This window comes from Scyliorhinus canicula, chromosome 9 (assembly GCF_902713615.1).
Source record: "Scyliorhinus canicula chromosome 9, sScyCan1.1, whole genome shotgun sequence".
In the NCBI taxonomy this organism is placed as follows: Eukaryota; Metazoa; Chordata; class Chondrichthyes; order Carcharhiniformes; family Scyliorhinidae; genus Scyliorhinus; species Scyliorhinus canicula.
The window spans coordinates 100,724,054-100,751,785 of record NC_052154.1 but is presented as its reverse complement, the minus strand read 5'-3'; the positions used below and the strand labels follow the sequence as shown (position 1 = coordinate 100,751,785).

Below are 27,732 nucleotides of genomic sequence, written 5' to 3'. Positions count from 1 at the left end.
AAGAGATACGAGCGCTCGTCAATCTTTAATGGTAAGAGCTGAGGAGTTATGTATTTTGGGAAGAATGTTGCCAGAAAAGGTGGTGATATGTGGAATTCAGGGCGAGAGGTACCAGTGGGAGGTCATTTGGGAATAAGGAAAACTCGAGCTAAAATCCAGAAACATTTTTATTGGCCTGGACTACATAAGGATATAGTTGAATTTTGTCAATCATGTCACACATGTCAAGTGATAGGGAAACGTCAAGCAGTGATAAAACCATCACCCTTCATACCCATTGCAGCACTTGAGGAACCTTTTACTAGGGTCCTAATTGATTGCGTAAGCCCGCTTCCAAAAACAAAAAGTGGGAAATCAATATCTTTTGACTATAGTGGATGTGTCCACTAGGTTTCCAGAGGCCATTCCAGTACGTAATATTACAGCTAAAAAGATTGTGGAGGAGTTACTAAATTCTTTACTAGATACGGACTACCCACAGAAATACAATCGGATCAAGGATTGAATTTTACCTCAAGGTTATCCAAGGAAGTTATGGATAGCTTAGGAATAAAACAATTTGAATCAACTGTGTACCATCCAGAATCGCAGGGAGCATTCAAAAGGTGGCATCAGACATTAAGGACAATGCTGATGGCTTATTGTCACGATTATCCAGAGGATCGGGATAAAGGAATTCCATTCGTACTGTTTGCAATTAGGGATGCACCTAATGAATCAACCAAATTCAGTCCCTTTGAACTAATTTTTGGTCATGAGCTAAGAGGACCACTTAAATTGATTAAGGAAAAATTGGTGAGTGCGAAATCGGAAATTACATTATTGGATTACGTGTCAAATTTTATGGAACGATTAAATAGAGCAGGTGAATTGGCAAGCCAACATTTAAAAGTTGCACAAAATGTGATGAAACGGGTGACGGACGATAAATCCAAAGTTCGTAGTTTTGCCCGTGGAGATAAAGTTTTAGTATTGTTACCAGTGGTAGGTGAACCTTTAAAAGCAAGGTTTTGTGGACCTTATCAGATTGAAAGGATATTAAGTGAGGTGAATTATGTGGTAAAAACACCAGAGAGAAGGAAGACTCACTGAATGTGTCATGTGAGTATGCTTAAAAGGTGTTTTGAAAGGGAAGGAGAGAAATAGGAGGAGGTTTTAATGATTCTAACTCAAAATGGCAAACCAAATCCAGATGACTGTGAATTTGACATACCTCAAATTAAATTGGAAAATGAGGGTGTTCTTAAAAATTGGGATAAATTGTTGAGTTACCTTCCAGAGGAAAAACAAACTGACCTGAAAGAGTTATTGATATCACATGGGCAAGTTTGTGGAGATAAATTGGGAAGTACTAAAATGGCTATACATGATGTAGATGTGGGAAATGCTGTTCCAATCAAACAACATTCATATAGACTTAACCCTTTAAAATTGGCACAGGTTAACAAAGAGATTGAGAGTATGCTTAAAAATGGCACAATTGAAGTGGGTTGCAGCCAATGGAGCTCACCCATAGTGATTGTACCTAATTCGGACGGTACCCAACGGTTGTGTGTGGACTATAGAAAGGTTTAATGCAGTTAGAAGAACGGGCTCTTATCCTATCCTACGTTTGGAGGATTGCATTGAGAAAGTGGAACAATCAGCTTTTATTTCCAAACTGGATTTATTTAAAGGTTACTGGCAGGTACCTTTATCCGAAAGGGCGCTTTCGGATAAAGTCAGCTTTTGTGACTCCAGATAGTATATACCAATTCAAGGTTATGCCAGTTGGCATGAAAAACGCCCCAGCCACATTTCAATGGTTAACAAACAGAGTATTTGCAGGATTACCCAATTGTATGGTATACATCGACAATCCGGTAATTTTCAGCCAGACATGGAGAGAACATTTAAAACATCTGATGGAGTTATTTGATTGACTTCAGGAGATGGGTTTGGTGCTAAACCTAGCCAAAAGTGCATTTTGAAAAGCCCAAGTCACTTCCCTTGGCCATACAATCAGACAGGGTTGAATGGTCCCACGGGATGTGAAAACGAAAGTTGTTGGGAAGTTTCCAATACCCTCGACACGACGGGAAATAATGTGATTTCTTGGTATGAGTGGATTTTACCGGAAATTTGTACCGAATTTTAGCAGTGTGGTCGCTCCACTGACGGACTTGCTCAAGATGCATAACAAATTCCAGTGGACAGCGGATTGTTGGCTGGCATTTGACGGCCTGAAGGCTGTGTTAACCACTGTTCTGGCCATTCCAAATTATACCAAACCATTCAAAGAGGCTGTTGATGAGTGATGTGGGTGTAGGTGCGGTGCTTCGACAAAGGGCTAGAGCGGCCTATTGGTTATTTTTCAAATAAATTAAATTCTCGCCAGAAAAAGTATTCAATGATTGAGAAGGAGACTTTGTGTTTGGTGCTGGCTTTGCAACATTTTCATATTTATGTGACCAGCAATCCGTCGGACACCATTATATATACTGATCATAATCCGTTGACGTTTTTGGAGCGATTCTGGAATACAATGCAAGGCTGTTTCGCTGGAGTTTATTGTTACAGCCATTTCATTTAAAAATAGTACCTGTGGTAGGCTGAGAAAACGTGATAGCCAATGCTTTGGAACAAATGTGATGAACAGAAGGATTTCAGTTGGAGGAAGAAGGAAAAAAAATGGACTATATTATTATAATACCTGTTTGCGTGTGTTGTATTTTGAAACGAAAAAGTGTGTGCATTTCTTAAAGGATAGCGAAAAGGTGAAAAATGAAATCATCTTGACATTGAAAGTTTTTTTTTCTTCGGGGGAGGTGTCATGTAAGAGTACCTTTCAGAAATGGTTGTTTATAAATGGGAGTTGCATATAAATATCTGTAGTGAGAATACCTTTAAAAAATGGGTGTTTATTACTGCAGTGATGTCAGAGAGTTGGTGGAGCTGGGCTGTCTGTCAGCTTTTTGCATTCGCTTTAGTCTTCTTTGCTGCAGGGTGGGTTTGGTTTCATTTTAGTTTTGGAGCAGCTGCGATCACAGCAGGATGTGTATGAATCTCTGCAAGCTTATGAGTGTCCATTTGCTGATTTCAACGTGGTAACTGCTCTCAGTAGTGAAGTTAAGCCTGATGGTTTTCTGTTGAAATGTGTTTTTAAGTCTGATGGATGTTAAAAGGAAAGTAAGAATTACTTAGTGCTGTATTCTTTGGGGGTTGTATTTGAAATGATGGTTGCTAAGATGTTCACTGCATGTTGTAAATATGTTAAATTCAGTTGATAGAATAAACATTGTTTTGCTTTCAAAAATACTTTTCCATTTCTGCTGTACCACACTTGTGGAATGGGCCGTGTGTTCCCCATACCACAATCTATTAAAAGTTGTGTGTCAGGTGAACTCCATGATACACTTTGGGGTTCTCGAAACTCTGGCCCATAACACCAGTGAATGAGTTGGGGAGCCTTCACTTGCTGTGAGAAGCCCTGAGGCCTCGTAAAGTGGACCAATTAACGTTGAATAACAGTTGCAGCCTCGCTGGGCCGAGCGCTGGGAAACCCGTGACAATTCCCACTCGCTACCACATTTGGAATTCATTTCCGGAGAATCGCGCCCATAGTGTACTTTGTTACTTGTTTGTGAGTTGTGAACTGTGGTCAGATATAGATAGCAAAAAAGGTAAAAGAAATATATCAACATGGTACGTAGAATTATGACTGATATTCCTCATTTAATAACAATTTTTTATGAATCCTCCATTGAGGTTGGTAATCTGTCTTTCTTGGGATTCAAACTGCACCGCTTAAAAAGAGCTTCAGCCATGAACAATGCTAAATGACAATTTGTCATTGAATTGCAATGTTACTGGGGATTGTCTTTCATTGGCTGCACATAACTTTAACAGGTAGCTTTGACTTTCATTAATGAAAGGCACAATGAAAGACCTTCAGATTTTTTTGCAGAATGTTTCTGTAAACATCAATAAGATTTTCAAAGGAAGGCCACCATCAGGTGCGAACTACCTTTTCTGTTCTTCTATAACATAGGAACATAGTAGCAGGAGGAGACTATTCAGCCTATCGAGCCTGCTCCGCTGTTCCAAATGATCATGCCTTTTTCTCACACTATACCCAGATCATTTTATGAAATCTACAAATCTCTGCTTTAATCATACTCTGTAACTAAGCTTTCACAGCCCTCATGCAGAATTCCCAATCCTTTGAAAAAAAAAATTATCCTCATCTTGGTCCTAAGTGTCTTCTCCTTTATTTTGAAATTATGAACTCTCCAACCAAGGGAAACATTAAACCTGCCTCAAATCTGTCTCTAAGTATTTTGTAGGTTTAACTGAGACCATCTCTCATTCTTCGAAACTCTAGAGAATACAGGCCTAGTTATCTCTCTCCATCAGACTGTCCCACCATCCAGGAACAAGTCTGGTGAACTTTTGTTGCACTCGTCTGTGGCAAAAAATTATTCCTTATGTGAGGGAGCCAAAGCTGCACACACTAATTCAGGTGTGGTCTAAAACGAGTGCTATACAAGTGAAGCAAGACTTTGGTACTCTTGTACTCAAGCGTCTTGCAGTAAAGGCTGATGTACCATCAGGTGTGTTTAAACCAAGGCTCTATACAATTAAAGCAAGACTTCTCTATTCTATTACTCAAACCTTTAAGGCTAAGGTACCGTAAGCCTTCCCAATTGTTTGCTGCACCTGCATGTTAGCTTTCAGCGACTTATTAATGAAGACACCCTTTGTGCATCAGCACTTTCCAAATCCTCACCATTTAAGTAACAATTTGCCATCTGTTCCTCCTACCAAAGTGGATAACATTACATTTTTCCACATTATATTCCACCTGCCATGTTCTTGCCCACTCACCAAGTCTGTCCAAATTCCCTTGAAGCTGCTTTGCATCTTCCTCACAACATACATTCCCGCCTATTTTTATAAAATCCTCAAACTTAGAAATGTTACATTTGGTTTCCTCATCCAAACCACTGGTATATATTTCCAACAGTTGTAGCCAAGTACTGATCCTTGCGGTAAGGTAAAGGTAAAGTCACCATAATCCCAGATAGCCATAGACTGCTATCTCCTTTGAGGGGGAAGGCTGACTGGTGGTGAATTAACCTGAGGATCACCACACCTCAGGCGAAGGTCAAGGTTGAGAAGATGGGCCTTGATGAATAACTTTGCGATACCCTACTAGTCACAGCCTCAACGTAAGAATGACCCATTTATTCCTACTCTCATATTCATTGCCTTTTAACCAGTCCCCAATCCATTTTTTGGAAGATGATCACCAATGCTTCCACTATCTCCATAGTTATCTCTTTCAACATGCTGGGATGTAGAATATCACAACCTGAGGACTTTTCAACCTTCAGTCCCATTAATTTGTCCAATACAACTTTCTGTCCCATTATTTTGTCCAATTACTAATGCTAATAGCCTTCAATTCATCATCTTTCCTCATCCATTGTCTCTCTAATTCTGGGGGGTTTCTTGTATCTTCCTCCATGAGGACAAACACACACTAATCATTTAGCTTCTCTGCCATTTCTCTTATCCCCATTATATATCCTCAAAAAAGGTTCTAAGGATAGCTTCAGCAATTACAGACCAGTCATTTTAACATTTGAAGTGGGCATCTTTTTAGAAACAATTATTCAGAATTAAATTAGTAGTTACGTGGAAAAACATGAGTTGATTAGGAAGAGCCAGCATGGAGATTTAAAGGGGAAATCATGTTTAATTAACATTCTGGAGTTTTTTGAAGAGGTAACCAAAAGGGTTGATGAGGGTAATGTTGTTGATGTGGTGTATACTTTAGGAAGGCATCCAATGCAGTGCCACACAACAGAATTGTGAGAAAAGTAATAGCCCATGAACAAAATAGGTTGAATAGGAAGCAGAGAGTAATGATCAATGGATTTTTTGGGGATGGAGGAAGGTTTGTAGTGGTGTTTCTCAGGGGTTGGATTGCTTTTCCTGATATATATCAATGATTTAGATCTTAGTGTGCATGGGGACAATTTCAAAGTTTATGGATGATACAAAACTTGGAAGTATTGTGAACTATAAAGAGGGAAGTGCACAACTTCAAAAGGAGATGAACAAGTTGGTGAAGTGGGAAGATTGGTGACAGATGAAGTTCAATGTGGCGAATTGTCAATGTGCATTTTGGTAGGAAGTACATGAGAAATTATATAAAATAAGGAGTAAAATTCTTCAAGGGCATGCAGGAGGAAATAGATATGGGTGTACATGTGCATTGATCATTGAAAGTGGCTGACAAGTGGATGGTGCAGTTCTTAAAATGTATAATATTCTGCGCTTTATTAATAGGGACATAAAGTCGAAGAGCAATTAGGTTATGCTTAATTTAGACCTCAGCTGGAATACTGTGCACAATTCTGGGCACCACACTATTGGAAGGATGTGAACCCATTGGAGAGAGTGCAGAAGAGGTTTACTAGAATGGTTCCAGGGTTAAGAAACTTCAGTTGTGAAAATAGATTACATAGGTTGGGACTGTTCTCCTTTGAGAGAAGAAGGTTAAGAGGAGATTTGATAGATGTGCAATATCATGATAGGGTTGGACAGATTAGATATGGAGAAGCTGTACCCACTTGTAAAAGGATCAAGAATGAGAGGGCACAGACTTAGTGGTTTGTAAAAGAAGCAAATGTGATTCCAGAAAAACCTTTCTCGCATAACAAATGGATGGGTCTGGAATGCATTACCTTTAAGCTTGGTAGAGACAGGTTCAATTGAGGCATTCCAGAGATCATTAGATTATTTTGTGGTTAGAAATAATGTGCACAGTTATGGGGAAAAGGCAGGGGAATGGCAATAACTCATGGTGCTCGTTTGCAGGACTGGTGCAGGCATGATGGGCCAAATGGGCCCTTGCACCAGAATAATTCTGTGATTCTGTGACTTTGTGTTATAACCTGACAGGAAGCCCAGGGATCTTCAACATCAGAGTCCCTGTGACCTGACTTGAATATGATTTACACAGATAAGGGGGTGGGGCTACCCCCCTTTGCCTAGGGCTGCTGGGATATAAATACCCCAGCCCAGGTGTGGGCCGGGCGCGGGCGGCTCTTAGAGAGTAGATGGAGTGTATAGTAAGGAGAATAAAACCAAACTTCTCAGCAGTCATCGCTTCCGAGTGGTTGTTTGCCTGAGACTTCACACTTTGCCTTTACTAGACCCACTGTCTCAGTGAAAAGTTACCTTTTTCCGTACCTATAGAGATGTTTACAATCCTTTTTTGTTTTGTGCCAGTTTACATTCATATTCTGTTCTCTCTTTCGATATCAATGTTTTGGTCCTCAGGTTTCTAAAATGTTCCCAATCCTCAGGTTTATTACTATTCCTACTATAGACATCAACAGTGTTGTAGTGGACTTCTACGATCTAATTAAAGGATACTCAGATACAGTTCAAGATTGTTCATTCATCATTCAAGCATTTAGGGCAAGTACTATCTCAGAGAGACCTCTGGAACAGCACTCTGACCAGTCACAGATTTCCACTATATTTATGTTGGGCGAGATTCTCCGCAAATGCGGAGAGTCGTAAAGGCTGCCGTGAAACTGGCCGTGTTCACGCCCGTTCCCGGGACCCGGTTACTCCCCCTCCCCCCCATCGGGGCTAGAAGCGGGACCCCAGGAATCACGGCGTCGCGGCCTTAACGACGGTCGTTAAGGCCGCGCGCCAAGATGACGCGCGGCTGGCGTCTGTATGACGTCAGCCGCGCATGCGCAGGTTGGAGCCGGCTCCAACCCGCGCATGCGCGGGTGACGTCATCACACCATTGATGGAACCCGCGCATGCGCGGTTCCGCCTTTCTCCACCGCCGCCCGACAAGATGTGGCAGCTTGATCTTGTCGGGCGGCGGAGGGGAAATAGTGCGTCCCTTTTGGGCGCAGGCCCGACGATCGGTGGGCACCGATTGTGGGCCTGTCCCCTCCCTAACACAACGGTGGTGCACCCGCCCCAAAAAACGGGTATCCAGCGCCTGATTTCACGACGGCAGCAAGCAGGTGTGTTTGCTGCCGTGAAAAAATGGGCGTAAAGGCCCGGCTGCTCGGCCCATCGGTCGCGGAGAATCGCCGCTCGCCGTAAAAAACGGCGAGCGGTGATTCGTGACGTGGGTCGGGCGTGGGGGGGGGGGGGGGAGAGAATAGCGGGTGGGCACAAAAAATGTCGGGAGGCCCTCCCGCTATTCTCCCAACTGGCGTGGGCAGCGGAGAATCGTGCCCATAGTGTTGATCACATACACATAACATTGTTTAATATCCAATTTTGTCCACATTAAACACATATCTTCGGTTCCAGGTACATAGTTCACCATAGCTTTCTCTGATTCAGTGTCTGTTCTTATGATAAACAAATGTGACTCCCAAGATCCAGCTGGGGAATTCTGTTAGTTCAGGGCCTTGAGGGATGCAAGGTTTGCCAAGAAACTGATGCTACTGATGTGCGGCCTTCAGGTGTGCAAAGTTCATTGGTGTTAGAGTCAACTGGCTGAATAAGCATTAAGTAGCATGTGCTCTTACTGTGAGTCAGTAGTGTTAGCTCTAGCTTCCTTTTACTAAATCTATTAATTTCCCCAACAACAGTTACAATTTTATTCTTTGGTGAATGAGAATTATCTGCTGCACATTCTATCTTGAATCAATGTTTGCAACAAACCTCTTAATTGTTAATGAAGGTAAATTTATGTTATTTCTCTGTTTTGGCAGTGTGTGTGAGAACGGAAGCCTGAAGTGCAGTGGTCAGGATCCTCAGGGTAAGAACATTATTAGTTTGGTTTCATTAATAATTTAATTTCTATAAACTCGAAAAATATCAATGAAATTAACGAGAGTCTGGGGTGAAGCAGGTTAAAGGATAGGGGGGAAAGGGGAAATTAGGAGAAACAAGGGAGAATGAGGAGCTTGAATACAGGAAACTGACAATAGAAAAACGCGTGGTATAAGGGGTGGGATTCTGTGATCCTGAGGCAAAGTGTTGACGCCATCAGAAATACCGTCGAGAGACGCCTCAGGATCAGCAATTCTGGCCCCTACAGGGGGCACGGCGCAAGCAATCCATGCTGCTTCCAGCTGTTGATCCTGGCATGAACTGGGCGCCACAGGGTCCGCGCATGCACAGTGGCACCGGCGCCAATGTGCACATGCGCCGTGGCTCCCTTCTCCACGCCGATCCTGACGCAACATGGCGCAGGGCTACAGAGGCCGGCGTGGAAGAAAGGAGACCCACAGCCAGAGAGGCCGGCCCACCGGTTGGTGGGCCCTGCTAGCGGGTCAGACCACTTCTCTCCCCCCCCCCCCCCCCCCCCCAAATAGGCCACCCCGGACCCTTCCACGCCCAGGTCCCGCCGGCTGAGAGCAGGTGTGAACAGCGCCGGCAGGACTCGGGTGTTTATGACGGCCGCTCGGCCCATCCCGAGCTGAGAATTGGTGGGGGGGGGGGGGGGGGGGGGGCGGGCGTCAGCGCCACACCAACCACGCTGGCGCCGATTTTCCGCTCTGCGCCAGTCGTGGGGATTCTCTGGCCCAGCCCCGGGCTGAGAGAATCCTGCCCAAGTATTGAGGGAAGTGGAGAAGATAATTACGAAACACCTGTGAAATTATTGGATTAAAAATATTTGTGTCATGATATGTAGACATGCAGATAATGATATACAGACAGGCACAGACAGGCAGCTCACAGAGAACAGGACATGACCAATGAGCAGGCAGGACACTCATGGGTGGTATCTCACTATAAAAGGCACGAGGCCTCTTTCCACTGATGAACATCTACAGAGTGAGTCAGGGTGTATTTACAGTATCACACCTCCAGCACGTGGCTAAGATCTAGTCTGGTTGAACTTCCGGTTGCGGCTATGACTAGCTAAGCCGCACATTTGGAAGCTCCTGCGACAAAGGTGTTTTTGGGCCAATTGGAGGGCCCCAACGGTGCTGAAAAGACGAATCCCGGTGGGGGAAGGTCCCCTGAGGAGAACTAGACCGATTTTATGGTCGGTACCCGGAGTGGAGCGGCAAGAAAAACGGCAGCAGCTCCCCAAAAAAAGCGGGGGAAGAAAATCAAAATGGCGGCCGGCGGCGCATCGGAGGAGTGGAAGAAATGGGCGGAGGAGCAGCAGGCCGCTCTCCTCCGTTTTTTCACGGAGATGAAAGTGGAGCTCTTAGAGTCCATGAACGCGACGGCCACCAGGTTGGTGGGAGCCCAGGCGATCCAAGAGGCGTCGATTAAAGAGCTGCAGCAGGAGATGACCGCGAGGGAGGAGGAGGCCACAGTCATCGGGGCAAAGGTGGAGGTGCACGAGGCACTCCACATGAAGTGGCAGAGCCGCTTCGAGGAGCTGGACACTCGGATGAGGAGGAAAAATTTGAGGATCCTGGGCCTGGAAGAAGGCCTGGAGGGGTCGGATCTCCCGGGATATGTGGCGGAGATGTTGAGCTCCCTGATGGGGGAAGGGGCCGGTCCGGCGCCCCTGGAATTGGAAGAGGCATACCGGGTCATGGCCAGGAGGCCTAGGGCAAACGAGCCCCCGAGGGCGGTGCTGGTGCGGTTCCAGCGGCTAAGTGACCGAGAGAAAGTCCTGAGGTGGGCAAAAAGGGAGAAAAGCAGCAAGTGGCAGAACTCGACGGTAAGGGTGTACCAGGACTGGAGTGCGGAGGTGGCAAAGCGGCGGGCCCGGTACAACCGGACAAAGGCGGTGCTACACGCGAAAAAGATCAAATTTGGAATGCTGCAGCCGGCGCGCTTGTGGGTCACCTACAAGGACCAACATCATTATTTCGAGTCCCCAGAGGAGGCCTGGACCTTTGTACAAGAGGAAAAGTTGGACACGAACTAAAACCTGGGAGCACCGGCGGTCGTAGCCGCCTGGGGACTCTTGATTGAGCAAGTGGCCCTTTTCTTTTTCAGGCCAGGTCGGAACTGGGTAACAGTTTCGTGGATTGTTTGGGGTGTTTTTTCTCGAACGGTTGACTTTTCTGAATATCTTGAAGGTTTCGAGTTGTTGGGTGTTTCTGTATATTTGTACTGTTGAAATCTCTATTGTGGGTCGTTGGCTTCTTATGGGGTGTTTCTTCCCGTTTCCAATTTCCCTTAGTTATTTACCCCTTTTACCCTTTTCCTTTGGGTGCTTGGGGGGGGGTTTTTTGTTCCTTTTTTTCTTTTCGGGTTATGGTTATCTGCGGTTATTTATACTGTTTGATGGAGGGTGATGGTTGGGCACACTGTTAGTTGATAGCTAGTTAATTATTTTGTTATTTAAGTATGTAGTTAAGTATTTATGTATTTAGTTGCCATTGGGTATTTATATCGTTAAGTTGGGGAGACGGGACGGGGGGGAGCGGGTTGATTATGCGGGTCTTTCTCTGGGGTTTTAAGGGGATCTTTCACGGGCGCAGATGGGGTGAACCGGGAGGAGTCGGAATGTGGCAGGAGCAGCCGGGTCAGCGGAGACCAGCTGACTCTCGGGAGTACGATGTTGGGTACATCGCGGCTAGGAGGGGTCCTAGCCAGGGGGGGGGGGGGGGGGGGGGGGAGGGGGGGGGGAAGGGGGGGGGGGGGTTGGGGGGGGACACCGGGTTGCTGCTGGAAAGACCAGGGACGAGAGGGGGAGAGCCGGGGGGGTGGGGGGGGGGGGGGGGGGGCCATCGCTATGGGAAGCGGGTCAGAAAAGGAGGGATGACCCGGGGCGAGCAAGGGACAAGACATGGCTAATCGACAGGGAGTAGGGACGGGTCGCTCTGCGATCCGATTGATCACGTGGAACGTAAGGGGGCTGAATGGGCCGGTCAAAAGATCAAGGGTCTTCTCACACCTGAAGGGACTGAAGGCTGATGTAGCAATGCTGCAGGAGACTCATTTGAGGGTAGCAGATCAGGTCCGCCTGAGAAGGGGGTGGGTGGGACAGGTGTTCCACTCAGGCTTGGATATCAAGAACCGGGGGGTGGCGATTTTGGTGGGAAAGAGGGTGTCGTTTGTGGCGGCAGAGGTGGTGGCAGACAAGGAGGGCAGGTATGTGATGGTGAGGGGTAGGTTGCAGGGAGAGAATGTGGTACTGGTAAATGTGTATGCCCCGAACTGGGACGACGCGGGTTTTATGAGGCGCCTGCTGGGCCTCATCCCGGGACTGGAGGCAGGGGGCCTGATCATGGGAGGGGACTTTAATACGGTGTTAGACCCTGAGCTGGATAGATCGAGTTCCAGGACGAATAGGAGGCCGGCAGCGGCAGAGGTGTTAAGGGGGTTCATGGAGCAGATGGGAGGGGTAGACCCATGGAGATTTGGTAGGCCTAGGGCGAGGGAGTATTCTTTTTTCTCCCACGTCCACAGAGTGTACTCCAGGATCGATTTTTTCGTATTGAACAGGGGGCTGATACCGAGAGTGCAGGACACGGAGTACTCGGCCATTGCGATATCGGACCATGCACCACATTGGGTGGACGTGGACATGGGGGAGGCGCGGGATCAACGCCCGTTGTGGCGCCTGGATGTAGGGCTGTTGGCGGACGAAGACGTGTGCAGAAGGGTGAGAATGGGCATTGAGAACTATCTGGGTACGAATGACACAGGTGAGGTGCAGGTGGGGACGGTCTGGGAGGCCTTGAAAGCAGTGATTAGAGGAGAGCTGATCTCCATAAGGGCACACAGAGAGGAAGGAGAGGCAGGAAAGGGAGAGGCTGGTGGGGGAGCTCCTAGAAGTAGATAGGAAATATGCGGCGGCACCAGAGGAGGGGCTATTAAGGGAGCGGCGTAGCTTTCAGGCCAGGTTCGACCTACTGACCACTAGGAAGGCGGAAATGCAGTGGAGAAGGGCGCAGGGTGCGGCGTATGAGTACGGGGAAAAGGCGAGCAGGATGCTGGCACACCAGCTTCGTAAGCGAGATGCAGCCAGAGAGATTGGGGGAGTGAGAGAGAGGGGTGGGGACGTAGTGCAGAAGGGGCAAGAGGTGAATAGGGTCTTTAGGGACTTCTATAGGGAATTGTATAGGTCTGAACCGCCGAAGAGGAGAGGGGGAATGAAGAACTTTCTCGACAAATTGGGGTTCCCAAAGGTACAGGAGGAGCTGGTAGAAGGGTTGGGGGCGCCGATAGAGCTGCAGGAGCTAATTAAAGGGATAGGCCAGATGCAGGCGGGGAAGGCGCCGGGGCCGGATGGGTTCCCGGTGGAGTTTTACAGGAAATTTGTGGACTTGGTGGGTCCAGTGCTGGTGCGAGCCTTTAATGAGGCGCGCGAGGGGGGGGTTCTGCCCCCAACAATGTTGCAGGCCCTGATCTCCTTGATTTTGAAGCGGGACAAGGACCCGGTCCAGTGCGGGTCCTACAGGCCCATCTCCCTCCTGAATGTTGACGCCAAGCTGTTAGCAAAGGTCCTGGCAACCAGGATAGAGGACTGTGTGCCAGGGGTAGTCCATGAAGACCAGACGGGGTTCGTGAAGGGACGCCAACTTAACACAAATGTCCGGAGATTGTTAAATGTGATTATGATGCCAGCAGTGGAAGGGGAGGCGGAGATAGTGGTAGCGTTGGACGCGGAGAAGGCATTTGACAGGGTGGAGTGGGAATACTTGTGGGAGACGTTGGAAAGGTTTGGGTTTGGGGAGGGATTTATCAAGTGGGTAAAACTGCTCTATTCAGCTCCGATGGCAAGTGTGGTAACAGACGGGAGGAGGTCAGAATATTTTGGGCTCCATCGAGGTACTAGGCAGGCATGTCCCCTATCCCCCTTACTCTTTGCATTAGCGATTGAGCCGTTGGCGATGGCACTGAGGGGTTCAGGGGGGTGGAGAGGGCTGACAAGGGGAGGGGAGGAACATCGGGTCTCGCTCTATGCGGATGATTTGTTGTTGTATGTGGCAGACCCGGAGGGGGGAATGCCGGAGGTAATGGGGATACTAGCGGAGTTCGGGGACTTTTTGGGGTATAAATTAAATCTGGGGAAAAGTGAGGTCTTTGTAATACACCCGGGAGACCAAGGGGAGGGAATTGGGAGGCTCCCCTTCAAAAGAGCAGTTAAAAGTTTTAGGTATTTGGGGGTGCAGGTGGCAAAGAACTGGGGGACCCTCCACAAGTTGAACTTTTCCAGACTGGTGGAACAGATGGAGGAGGAGTTTAAGAGGTGGGACATGGTGCCGCTGTCGCTGGCAGGGAGGGTGCAGTCAGTTAAAATGACGGTCCTCCCGAGGTTCTTGTTTTTGTTCCAGTGTCTGCCCATCTTCCTCCCCAGGGCCTTTTTCAAGAAGGTAACGAGTAGTATCATGGGGTATGTGTGGGCACATGGCACCCCGAGAGTTAAAAGGGTCTTTTTGGAGCGGAGTAGGGATAGTGGAGGGCTGGCGTTACCCAACCTTTCAGGATATTACTGGGCGGCAAATACATCGATGGTACGAAAGTGGATGATGGAGGGGGAGGGGGCAGCCTGGAAGCGCATGGAGAGGGCGTCCTGCGGCAACATAAGCTTAGGGGCACTGGTAACGGCACCATGGCCGCTCCCTCCCACGAGGTATACCACGAGCCCGGTGGTGGCGGCCACCCTCAAGATCTGGGGGCAGTGGAGGCGACACAGGGGGGAAGTGGGAGGTCTGATAGGGGCACCACTAAGAGGGAACCACAGATTTGCGCCGGGAAATACAGGAGGGGGGGATTCCAGAGCTGGCAGAGGGCGGGTATTAGACAACTGAGGGACTTGTTTATAGAGGGGAGGTTTGCGAGCTTGGGAGAGCTGGAGGAGAAATTTGGGCTCCCCCCGGGGAACACGTTCAGGTACCTCCAAGTGAAGGCATTTGCCAGACGACAGGTAGAGGGGTTCCCCGCGCTCCCCGACAGGGGGGTGAGTGATAGGGTGCTATCAGGGGTCTGGGTCGGGGAGGGGAAGATCTCGGACATCTATAAGATTATGCAGGAGGCGGAGGAGGTACCAGTAGTGGAGCTGAAAGATAAGTGGGAGTTAGAGCTGGGGGAACAGATAGAGGACGGGACATGGGCGACGCCCTGGAGAGGGTCAACTCGTCGTCGTCATGTGCGAGACTAAGTCTCATTCAATTTAAGGTACTGCATAGAGCCCACATGACGGGGACAAGGATGAGTCGGTTTTTCGGGGGTGAAGACAGGTGTATTAGATGTTCGGGAAGCCCTGCGAATCATGCACATATGTTTTGGGCATGTCCGGCACTGGAGGAGTTCTGGAAGGGGGTGGCAGGGACGGTGTCGAGAGTAGTGGGGTCCAGGGTCAAGCCAGGATGGGGACTTGCGATCTTCGGGGTTGGGGTGGAACCGGGGGTACAGGAGGCGAGGGATGCTGGAATATTAGCCTTTGCGTCCTTGGTGGCTCGGAGGAGGATCCTGATTCAGTGGAGGGATGAAAGGCCTCCGAGTGTTAACACCTGGTTAAACGACATGGCAAACTTCATCCAATTGGAAAGGATCAAATTCGCCCTGAGAGGGTCGGTGCAGGGGTTTTTCAGGCGATGGCAACCCTTCCTAGACCTCTTGGATCAGAGATAGAAACTGAGGTCGTGACAGCAGCAACCCGGGAGGGGAGGGGAGGGCGGGAGGGAGGGGGGGAGAGGGGGGGGGGGGGGGGGAGGGGGGACAAAGACGAAGGAAGTACGGTAGCGGTGGTGGCACGGGCAAGGCCTGCCCGAGGACGCTGCTAGAAATGATAAGTTGGTCTGACTGTCGGTTCGCCGGCGGGGGGGGGGGGGGGTGGGGAGGACGCGCGAGTAGGGGGGGGGGGGGGACTTTTCTCTTTTGTTTTGTTAAGTAGGGGGGTTTGACTTTGTTTTGTTATAATTTAAATGTAAATGTAGGGGGGGTTAAAATGTTTGTATTTTGAAAAATTTCTTCAATAAAAATTATTAAAAAAAAAAAAAAAAGATCTAGTCTGGTTCAGTCAGACAGAGTAACCGCACTTAGGTTAGCAGAGAGTCAAACTCATAGAGAACTGTGCTAACTGTGCCACTGGTTCAATAAATCAGATTGAACTAACTTCAAGGTTTGGAGTATCTTTTGGTTAAAGCTGCATCCAGTTGTAGCCTGTGCTATCCCAGAGTACATAACACAACAATTTGATTTTATTGTTTTGGCAGATGAGTATAATAGCTAATCATTTTTAATTTATTCATGGTGTGTGGGGTGTGGGCATTGCTGAGAGGGCCAGCATTTATTGGTCATTGTCAGTGCACTTCCGGAAGTGGTAGTGAGCTGCCTTCTTGAGTCTGATGAGTGACTTGCTGGGCTTTTCAGAGAGCAGTTAAAAGTCAACCACATTGCTGTGACTCTGGAGTCACATGTTGGCCAACTATTGTAAGAACGGCAAATTTCCTTCCCTGAAGGACATTGATGAATCAAATGGGTTGGAGTTTCATGGTCTAAACTTTCCAGCGGGCATTAATGCGATTAGAGATCATGGGCTGGATTCTCTGTCCCTTTGCGCAACATTTCTGTTTTACCCCGCTGGCGGAATGCTCCGTCACGCTAGCTAGTCAATGGGGTTTCCCATTGTGGGGCAGCACCACGCCATCGGGAAGCCCCCAGGCTGCCGGCAAAACGGATCATTCCGCCTGCAGAGAATTGAGCCCCGTTTCTCCTGATTATTTGCCCATTTCACTTGATTACTGTCCGGTAACATAATTGGTAAGCTACTGTGCCCTCCAAAATATGCAGAATTAAATATACTGTTGGAATGGTAAAAACAATTTAGAATTTATGATTGTCCTGAATTATAGTGCTTGTGTCAGCGTTATGTTTGTTGTGTTATGTACTCTGGGATAACACTCGATGCAGCTTTGACGAAAAGATACTCCAGACTTTGAAGTAAGTTCAATGTGATTTAGTGAACCATAAGCACAGTTCTCTATGAGTTCGACTCTACTGCTAATCTTGCTATAGTAACTCAGTCTAACTAACCATTCTGCTCTGAGCCACATGGTGGGTGTGATGCTTCTGATCTTCCCCAGTCCTACTCTCTAAGTGTCGCCTGTGGAAAGAGACAGAGCATGTGTGCCCTGTCCTTATATATGGGTTGTGTAACGCCCCCTTGTGGTAGTGTCACCTCTGGGTGTCTTGACTGCCCATTGGTCATGTCCTATTCTATGTGTTCATTAGCTGTATGTCTGCACATCATGATGTCTCTGGTACTCCCTCTAGTGTTTACTTAGTCGTAGTGTATTTACATTAACCCCTTGTGTATTTACAGTGATGAATATCACCACAATGTTTTTTTAAAACATGCAATTAAACGTGATGAATTAAAAATATAATCAACTCATCTATGTGTTAGAAATATGTCTAACACGAGCTTTCGGAGCACGGCTCCTTCTTCAGGTGATTCACCTGAAGAAGGAGCCGTGCTCCGAAAGCTCGTGTTTGAAACAAACCTGTTGGACTTTAACCTGGTGTTGTAAGACTTCTTACTGTGCTCACCCCAGTCCAACGCCGGCATCTCCACATCTTAGAAATATGTGCCTGTGGCCTGTTAGCAATGACGTGCTGTGTTGGAAATTTGGAGAGAATTGAGATGTAACACTGGTGGAAGAGTAGAAGAATATAAGAGAGGAACAGTGGGCTGGATTCTCCGTTAGCCGACGCCAAAATTGGGAAACGCAATTGGGCAGAGAGTAGCTTCAGATGCCAAAATCGCGGTAGACGTCAGTTTGAGGCCAAATCGGGATGCCCCGGCACCCCCAAAATGGCTTAAATGTGGCCCTCGCTACGCCGGCTGAAAGTACAGTATGCATATCATTAGATGGCCTGACGCCCGATGCTCCAGGGCCTCCACGATTCAGCGCCTACGGTGGCCTAATTTCCGGATGGCGTGGTTTACTTGTGGTTATAAAAATCGTGAACCTGGCATCCTGGCTGCTGAATGGGAGGTAGGAAATGGCGTGGAGTGACTGCGGGCTGCTCGGAGACAGCCATGCTGGCTATGGCGGGGGGCCCCTGACAGGGCCAGTGGAGGGGGAGAGGGGGTGAGGGTGAGCCGAGCAGCAGGGGAACTCCCCACAGGACTGGGGCGGTGCCCAGGCACTGACCGCCATTTCAGTGGTCATCTTGCTGACCACCCACCCTGGCTCCTGGTTCTACACACCGGCCAAATGTGTGCGCCGCCCACCACCCCCTAACACCCCATCCAATACCAGATAGTCTCCCAGGAGTCTCCTCACTAATGTGCCCAACCGAAGTGATAGTCTCTGAGATGGTGGAGGCTGAAGGAGACAGCTGTTACGGAAAGTCAGTGTCCTCCTCTGACCCGAACCCGGGGGTCTCCTGAATCTCAGGCGGAGGGCTGGTGTTCAGACTGCTCACCCAGTCAGTGCTCGGCCGCCTGGGGGGCAATGGCTCTGGCACTGGCTGGGGGCGGGGGTCTCCGGCAAATCCTGTAAGACACAAGAAGACATGTATTGTTCGACAGCCGGGGGGGGGGGGGGGGGGGGGTGCTGCTGGTGTGGGCAGGCGTTGGGGTCGGGGGACATTTCTATCTATCTTAGGTTTGACAGAAAATTTAACAACGGTAACTTCAGTACCTTCATCCAACTTATTTATATAAATTGTAAGAAGTTGAGACCCAGCACTGAAACCTGTGGCACACCACTTGTCACATCCTGTCAACCACAAAAGGACAATTAAGAGGGCATGTAAAGTGTAGCTAGCTAAATGCACTGAGGGGGTAGGTAGATCAATAGAGGTTTAGTGGCAAAAGTATTTCAGAGTACACAGAGTAGACATATTCCAATGAGAGAAATGTGATGGAAATAAAAAGCATACAATTATCCAAAAACGAGTGGCAGGTCATCCACTCGGCAGTTCTGGGTGAAGCTGGCTGCAAATGCTTCAGTCTTGTCTCTCGAACTGATGTGCTGGGCTACTCCTCATTAAACATGGGGATTCCTGCAGCGCCTCCTTGAGTTAGTTGTTTACTTGTCCACCACCTTTCATGACTGACTGTGCAGAACTACAGAGAATTGGTCTGATGTGTTGGTTGTGGGGTTGTTTAGCTCTGTCTTCAACAGAGAGGTTGAAATGTCCAAGGAAGTATTGAGTAATTAGATGAAGATAAGGTAGGTAATTGACCTATCAATAAAGGTGTAATATAAAAACATTTAATAAAGCATGGTAGCTCATCGATGCTCAGTTTAGGTTCCACCAGGTCTACATCTGATTCAGATCTCATTGCACCCTGCAGTGTATGGACTAAAGACCTAAATGCCAGTCATGAAGTAGAATCATAGAATTTACAGTGCAGAGGGCGGCCATTCGGCCCATCAAGTCTGCACCGGCTCTTGGAGAGAGCACCCTACCCAAGGTCAACACCTCCACCCTATCCCCATAACCCAGTAACCCCACCCAACATTAAGGGCAATTTTGGACACTAAGGGCAATTTAACATGGCCAGTCCACCTAACCTGCACATGTTTGGGAAGAAACCGGAGCACCCGGAGGAAACCCATGCACACACAGGGAGAATGTGCAGACTTCAAACAGACAGTGATCCGAGCCGGGAATCGAACCTGGGACCCTGGAGCTGTGAAGCTGTGATGACATGAAAACCATAGAATTTACAGTGCAGAAGGAGGCTATTCGGTCCATCGGGTCTGCACCAGCCCTCAGAAAGAGCACCCTACCCCAGCCCGCACCTCCAGTATGGCATTAAGGAAATCTAGTAAAATTGAAGTTATTGGGAATCCGAGGAAGAACTCTCCATTTGGAGACCAACTTTGGACAAAGGGGTCATGGTTGTTCAATTGTTTCAGCTCAGGACTTTACTGCAGGAATTTCTCAAAGCAGTGTCCTATCCCCAGTTTTGTTAACTGCTTTATTAATGATCTTCCCTCCAATATAAACTCAGAATTTGGAATGATCTGCTGATGGTTGCAGCATTCAGTTGCATTTTAAACACACCTCAAATAACAAAGTTGCTGTGTCCATATGCAGCAAAACATAGACAAAATTCAGATTTGGGCTAATAACTGATCAGTAATACTTGTGCCGCACAAGCAGTGATCAAGTCCAAATGGAGAGAATCTAACTAATTTCCCTTGATATTCAATCACATTACTATTGCTGAATGCTATATCAACACCTGGGGTTTCCCTTTTACCAGAGACCTAACTGGACCAGCCATATAAATACTGTGCCTACAAAAGCAGGTCAGAGGCTGGTGATTTTTCAGAGAGTAAATAATCTCCTAACTCCCCAAAGATTCCATACATCAATAGAGCACAAGTCAGGAGAGTGATGGAATACTCCTTGTTTGCTTAAATGAATGCAGCTCCAACAGCAATGAGAAATGTGGCACCAGTCAAACAGCCTAATTGATTGACACCCCTTCCAACATAGTGAACATTCATTCACTCTGTCATATATTGTCATTCCTATATTTTCATTGGGTCAAAATCAAGGCAATCCTAATTAATAAATGCATTAATAAGTTAATTAATACATTTAGGGTGGCAATAAATGCTGGCCTCACCAACAATATTAATACCTCATGAAAGAATACAAAAATTGAAAAGGAAGCTTGTGCTGGCCAACGTTTGGTGCAACAGAAGCGGTAGATGAGAGTAAAGTAGTAGAGATGTATTTAGATCTAGAATATGTGGGGCGTGATTCTCCGCTCCCACGCCAGGTGGGAGAATCGCGGGAGGGACTCTCCTGACTTGTGCTCTATTGATGTATGCAATCTTTGGGGAGTTAGGAGATTATTTACTCTCTGAAAAATCACCAGCCTCTGAGTCCCTGAATCGCTCTGGCACCCCCCGCGATTCTCCTACCTCCCCCCAAAATGGCCTGCCGTTCCCGACCTGTTCACGCCGGCGGCAACTACACCTGGTCGCTGCCGGCGTGAACACAGCGCAAAAGGTGAGCATGGGGCCTGTGGGGGGCGGAGAGGGGAGCGAGCACCACGGCCATGCTCAGGAGGGGACTGGCCCGCGATCGGTGCCCACCGATCGTCGGGCCGGCATCTCAAAGAGACACACTCTTTCCCCTCCACCGCCCCGCAAGATCAAGCCGCCACGTCTTGCGGGGCAGCGGAGGGGAAGACGGCAACCGCGCATGCGCGGGTTGGAGACGGGCAACCTGCGCATTAGCGGCTGACGTCATTAGGCGCCGCCGGCCGCGTCATTCTCAGCGTCAAGGCCCGGCGGCCGAGATTTACGGAACGCCGCTCCTAGCCCCCTGGAGGGGGGGGGGGAGAATAGGGGGCGAGGAGCGGCCTCCGACGCCGTTGTGAAACACTCCGGGTTATCGATGGCGTCGGCCTTTGCGGAGAATTTCGCCCATGGAGTTAGGGAATGGGTAGAAAACTGGCAATAAAACAGCTTGAGATTAAAGATAGCTACCGAGACTGACAGTAGTTAAGTTTGGGTACGAGTAGATTCAGAAGAATAAGGTCACACAATATTTGGAAAATAAGGACAGAACATTATACTTGCCCCTGCAACGAGTTTGGTGACGGAGGCCTTTATTTGGGCGAGAGATCAAAGGGTGGCGTCCTTGCCACCTCCTCGCCTCTATCCCTATTAAGTCCATGGCAAGAACACCCATGGATGGCTTTCACCTTCCCGCCAATTGGTAAGTGGGTAATTAATGCCTGATCCAAAGACCTTGCATCAGGAAGGGAGGACCCACTGATAGCCATTTCCCTGGTCTTTGCTGTTGACTCTATTCCCTTGCAGCCCCCTGCCCATCATTACTTACCTGTCCTATGATCCCCTTACCACCATCACTGACCTATGACTTAGTCCCTCTTTGACCTGGGGCTTCAGCTGGGTGTAATGTTGGCAGCAGCGACCACTTTCTAAGTGTTGCTTCTGAGTACAGCAGAGCTGATGGCCTTTGATTGGTCAGCAGTTCTCGAGGGTGATGTCAGGAACCTGGACCTCAGAAAAGGCCTGCTGTTGGCCTGGTAAGTGATTGAGTGGCACAAGATGCAGCCTTCTTTGAAAGGAGTGATGAGAAAGGATCAAGAGAGGTCACCACCAGCAGATTCAAGCATAAAGTACAGATATGAAACCCATTAAAAGGAGTGACACAGGCTCATAAGGCTATTTGAAAATATCAAATAAAGTGTTGGGTGTAATTTCTGGGGGGGGGGGTTTATTTATAAGCAGATTAGTTATCTTGGCTCGAACAAGCTTGGGGTACTGTGAACAGTTCTAGAAGGTTTCGGTACTTTAACAAGGAACAGATGCATTGGTGAAACTGCAAAGGAAAGTTATTGGAAAGATTTGAGGTTATCCCTCGGGGAAAGGGTGAAAAAGCTGAGACGCTTTACTCGAGAAATAAGAAGACTGTGTTGTGACCTGATAAGTTTTAAAGGTTTCAAAAGGATTTGATGAGGTTGAAAGGGGGAATATATTTCCATTTACAGGAAAGGTCAAAAGCTAAGGTCCATAAATGTGAGTTAGCCAATAACAACATCTATATCGGAATTCAGGAGAGTGGTTAAAATATGGAACACGCTACAATCAGGATTAGTTGAAGTGAATACCACCGTCAGTGCATTTGTAAAGCTAGTTGAACACGAGAGGCAAAGGAATAGAAGGACATGTTGATGAGATCAGAATAAGAAAGGCTGGATGTGGCGTGTGTAATGTATAAACAATGGCATGGACCTGTTACTTCCAGGAACATTTACTACCCAGTCCTGTCCTCCATTGTGCGTAACCTCTATTATAATCACAGCATTGTATGGGAATCCGTGCCTGCAACTCACTGATTTACCATGTTCGATGAATTCACATGCATGCACAATAACCTTGATTTAGACTTTATTATTTTCTCCCTTGACTCTGACTCCACCTTGTAACTTACTATTTCTTAATCCAGTGCTGTCTATCTCTCTGAGTGTTCAATGTACCTTGGTATTCCTCTCCGATATTAACTCCTGGTTCATACACTCTTCCCAAATTAGTTTAAACCTTTTCCATAGCACCAACAAATCTTTCTTCCAGGGACTCAACCCTGGCTTTGTGCAAGTGCAAACCGTACAGCCTGTGGAGGTGCCACCTCCCCCAGAGCCAGTCCCATTTTTCTAAGAATCTAAATCCCTTCTTTCCAACTGCACATTCATCTGTTTTTTACCCTTATTTCTATATTCACTTGTATGCAGTACTGGAAATAATCGAGAGATTCATGTTTTTGAGTCTCTGCTTAATACCTAGCTCCCTAATTTCCGACCGAGCTCCCTAAATTCTGACTTCAGAAACACATCCCCCTTTGATGATGTCGTTTGTACCAATGTGGACCATGACTTCTGGCTCTTTTGCGCCCCCCCCCCCCCCCCCCCCCCCCCCCCCCCCCCCCACTCAGGTGTTCAGTTCCATCCTTGACACTAGAACCAAGGAGGCAACACGCTATTCTTGATTCATATCTGTGGCGACAGAAATGTGTAAATTCCCCTATAAAATCTCCTACCACTATTGCCTTTACATTCTTTTTTGTGCCCATCTGTACAGCTGAAACACCTAGGTGCCATGGACTTGGCTTTGGTTGCACTCCTCAGTTGAACCATCACTCTCATCAGTGTCATGATATGCAGATACAAACATAATGATATACAGACAAGCAGCTAATCATGTGTGTTAGGTCCACTGGTATAACACTGGCTGCAACTGGATGCAGCTTAGATCAGAAAGATACTCCAGACCTTGAAGTTAGTTCAATCAGGTTTATTGAACTAATAGCACAGTTCTCGGTGAGTTCGACTCTCTGCTAACTTAAGTGTGGTTACTCTGTCTGACTGAACCAGACTAGCTGTTAGCCACGTGGTGGAGTTGTGAGATTGTAACAACGCCCTTGACTGACTCTCTAGATGTTCATCAGTGGAAAGAGGCGGAGTGCGAGTGCCTCGAGTCTTTTATAGTCAGATCCCACCCCTGAGTGTCCTGCCGGCTTATTGGTCATGCCCTGTTCTCTGTGTCGATTAGCTGCTTGTCTGTATATCACTATGTGTGTGTCTGCATATCATGACAATCACTATTCAGAATTGCTTCTTTCTTCTTGATCTATTTCCTTTCTAGCTTTAATTATCTTAAATTGCTCAATCATCTCTCTCTAGTCTGGATGTTGCTGTAGTATCAACACGACTGGGAGGCTATAATTACAACTTTAAATAGAAATTTACAATAGAAAGTTAGAATAATGACAGTGTATAACTTCAAAATGAACACACAATTAAACTACTGTTTGTGACCCCTCACTCCCTCTTCATCTGATAACTAATTTAGGTCTGTATTCTCCTGTCAATATCTCGTATAAATATATAGATTTCAATATCATATATTCAAATTAATATTTAATTAGAAAATAAATCATATCTTAGCAATACAACATGAAACATTACTGAAAATGATATACAAGTCTTTCTTTCTAGAATATTGTTATCCTCCTAAAGTTTACTTCAAGTGTGAAAATGCACAAGAAGGTGAATATGGAGCTGCTTGTGCACCAACTTGTCAGATGCTTGCTGCAGAAGGTCAATGTGTAAGTAAAATAAATACAGCATACATTTCATTTATCTGATTAAACTACCAAAAGTTATATTTGTATAATTTATGGAACTTTTTAAGTCAATTATGTTCAATTATAATTGCTTCCATTTCCGCAGTTAACAACAAATTGTGTATCTGGGTGCATATGCCCAGATGGACTTGTGCTGGATGAGGCAAAAGGCTGTGTTCACCCTGATGATTGTTCATGCGAATATAGTGGCTTTTCATATGAACGGGGTATGGTAATTGTGAAGGACTGTATGAAATGGTAAGGAACATTTCATTTGTATCTCCTTAATGACTTCTAAAAAATGGGCAGTGTAAATCAAGGTGTTATTTTGGTGAACACAAGTAATGTTTAAAATGTACACAAGAAAATTTCATAAACAAGAAAAATAAATGACTAGTAGATTTGTTTTTGCAGTCTTGGTTGAAAATTAAATAACCCTGTTTTTGTTCAAGAGTTAAAACATTCTCAATAGCATTGGAGGGTTAACTGTAATTGTTTTTTCAAAATAAGATGGTGGTCTTCATTGGTAGTGCCACAACTCAAGACCAACAACCATGATGATCTCACCAACAATGCCCTTATTTCAATACCTGCTAAATACTCCTCATTAAGTTGGTGATGGTTGCATCAAGTCCTTTTATGCAACATTTGCGCTGTTTTGCTGATGTTCCCTTGAATCATGGAACTCAGGCCAGGCCGGAGCAATCTGCGTGGAATCGGAGGACATTGGTAGGGTTTTAAACAAGCCATCACATCTGTCTTCATTCGGGAGGAGGATGGAGGTGGAGAATTTGGGGGAGAATAACTGTGAGGTTCTTTCGCAGTTTGACATAGGGAGTGAAAGGGTATTGGAGCGTTTGGCAGGTTTAAAAGTGGACAATTCCCCAGGTCTGGATGAGTTGGTTCCCCAGGCCTGGATGAATTGTATCCCAGATTGCTGCCGGAGGCAAGGGAGGAAATTGCATGAGCACTGACCCAGATTTTTAATTCCTCTGTGGCCACAGGGGAGGTGCCAGAGGATTAGAGGAGAGCTAATGTGGTTCCACTTTTCAATAAAGGAGGTAACGAGATAAACCAGGGTATCACTGACCAGTGAGTCTTACAACCTTGGTAGGGAAGGGCTTGAAGAAAATTCTGTAGGAGAGAATTACTCTCCATTTGGAGAGGCAAGATTTGATCAGGGATAGTCAGCACGGCTTTTTCAGAGGGAGGTCATGCCAAATGAATTTGATTAAATTTTTCAAGGAGGTGATCAGGTGTGTAGATGAGCGTAGTGCAGTTGATGTAGATTTCAGCAACACCTTTGACAAGATCCCACATGTGAGACTGATAAAGAAGGTGGGTGAGTTTGATCCAAAATTGGCTTAGTGGTCGGAGACAGAAGGTAGTGGTTGTAAAAGGTTATAGAAGACTGGAGGCCAATGACCAGTGGCGTACCATAGAGATTAGTGCTGAATCCCTTATTGTTTATGATGTATATAAATGATAAAAATGAGAATGTGGGGGGTGATAAGCAAGTTTGCAGATAACACAAAGATTGGCAGTACGTTCGTACTGAGGAAGAAGGTTTTGGGTTGCAGGAAGATATAGACACGTTGTCAGGTGGGCAGATCGGTGGCAGATGGAATTTAACCCTGAAAAGTATGAGATGATGCACTTTGGAAGGAGTAACAAGGCAAGGGAGTACTTAATGAATGGCAGGACACTAGGAAGCTCAGAGGAACAGAGGGATCTTGGGGTGCTTGTCAACAGATCCCTGAAGCCGGGCGCAGTGACCCAGTGGTTAGCACTACTGCCTCACGGCGCTGAAGACCCAGATTCAATCCCGGCTCCGCGTCATTGTCCATTTGGAATTTGCACATTCTCCCCATGTCTGCGTGGGTCTCACCCCCACAACCCAAAGATATGCAGGGTAGGAGGATTGACCACGCTAAATTTCCCCTTAATTCGAAAAAAATGAGTTGGGTACTCTAATTTTATTTTTAAAACTCCCTGAAGACAGCAGGACAGGTTAATAGGGCAATTGAGGAATCTGGGCCTTTTGTCGGTCATAGCATAGATTATAAGAGCAGGGATGTTATATTGGAGCTGGACAAAACTTTGGTTAGGTCACAGGTGGAGTACTGTGTGCAGTTCTGGTCCCCTCACTGTAGGAAGGATGTGATTGCACTGGAGAGGGTGCAGAGGGGATTCACCCGGATGTTGCCTGGGATGGAGCATTTAAGCTATGAAGAGAGGCTGGATAGGCTCAGGTTGTTTCCTTTAAAGCAGGGAAGGCTGAGGGAGTAGGTGTATAAGATTATGAGGGGTATGGACAGGGTGGATAGGAGGCAGCTATTCCCCTTCATTGAAAGGTCAGAATGAAGGGGTCAGAATTTTAAGTTGAGGTGCAGGAGATTTAGAGGGAATTTGAGAAAGTATTTTTTCGGGAATGCACTGCTTGGACCTCACAACCTTAAAAAAAATACATGAATGAACACTTGAAGTGTCATATTCAAGGCTATGGGCCAAATGCTGGAATCAGTTAATTAGTGTAGATTTAGAAATGAATACCAGCGATCTCGTGTCCAAAGACCAATCCCACATCCTCAAAACACCTGCCAAGTGTGCGGTCAGAGATGTGACTTCAGTATCGGGCTCATCACAAAGACCCACAGAACCCATAAACAGTGACATGGAGTTTCATAGATGGACAATCATGCTTGTCAGCGACTTATCGTCGAAGAAGACATGACACAGTAATGATGCTCCTGGCATGGATTATCAGGAAACCCGACCGGACATCAGTCTCGCATGCAGGTGCTGAAGGAAAATTCCAAATTGATTTCCCACCAGCAGGATTATGACTTTTGGCCTCTCTCTGAATTTTCCATGCCTGCCTGCCACAAAACCAGCCACTGACAAGACTGGAAAATTCTGGCCCAGGTGCTCAAATCTCACTTTGGCATATTGCAAAATCAAGTGTGATCAATCCGACAAATGGTGGGCTGGCACCAGGAATAAGTTGAAAAGTTGCCTGAATGTCATAGAAACACAAATGTTAACCACATAGTAACTTGTCATCCCTTACTTGACCTTTGTGTGATTCCAGTTGCATACTATATGGTTGATTCTTAACATCCTCAGGCAACAAATATGACATTATGGGGAGATGCCGGTGGGCATAATAAGAAGTCTTGCAACACCAGGTTAAAGTCCAGG

At 46.8% G+C, this 27,732-nt stretch overlaps 1 protein-coding gene across 1 annotated transcript in view; it reads left to right on the top strand.

Annotated features, from left to right (window-relative positions):
- Positions 1 to 27,732, top strand: part of LOC119970922 (mucin-6-like) — a 415,844-nt gene that overhangs the window by 227,974 nt on the left and 160,138 nt on the right. The window contains exons 17-19 of the mRNA XM_038806032.1: positions 8,745 to 8,791; positions 24,404 to 24,513; positions 24,638 to 24,789. Coding sequence (XP_038661960.1) covers positions 8,745 to 8,791; positions 24,404 to 24,513; positions 24,638 to 24,789 — 309 coding nt within the window. The remainder of the gene's footprint in view (positions 1 to 8,744; positions 8,792 to 24,403; positions 24,514 to 24,637; positions 24,790 to 27,732) is intronic.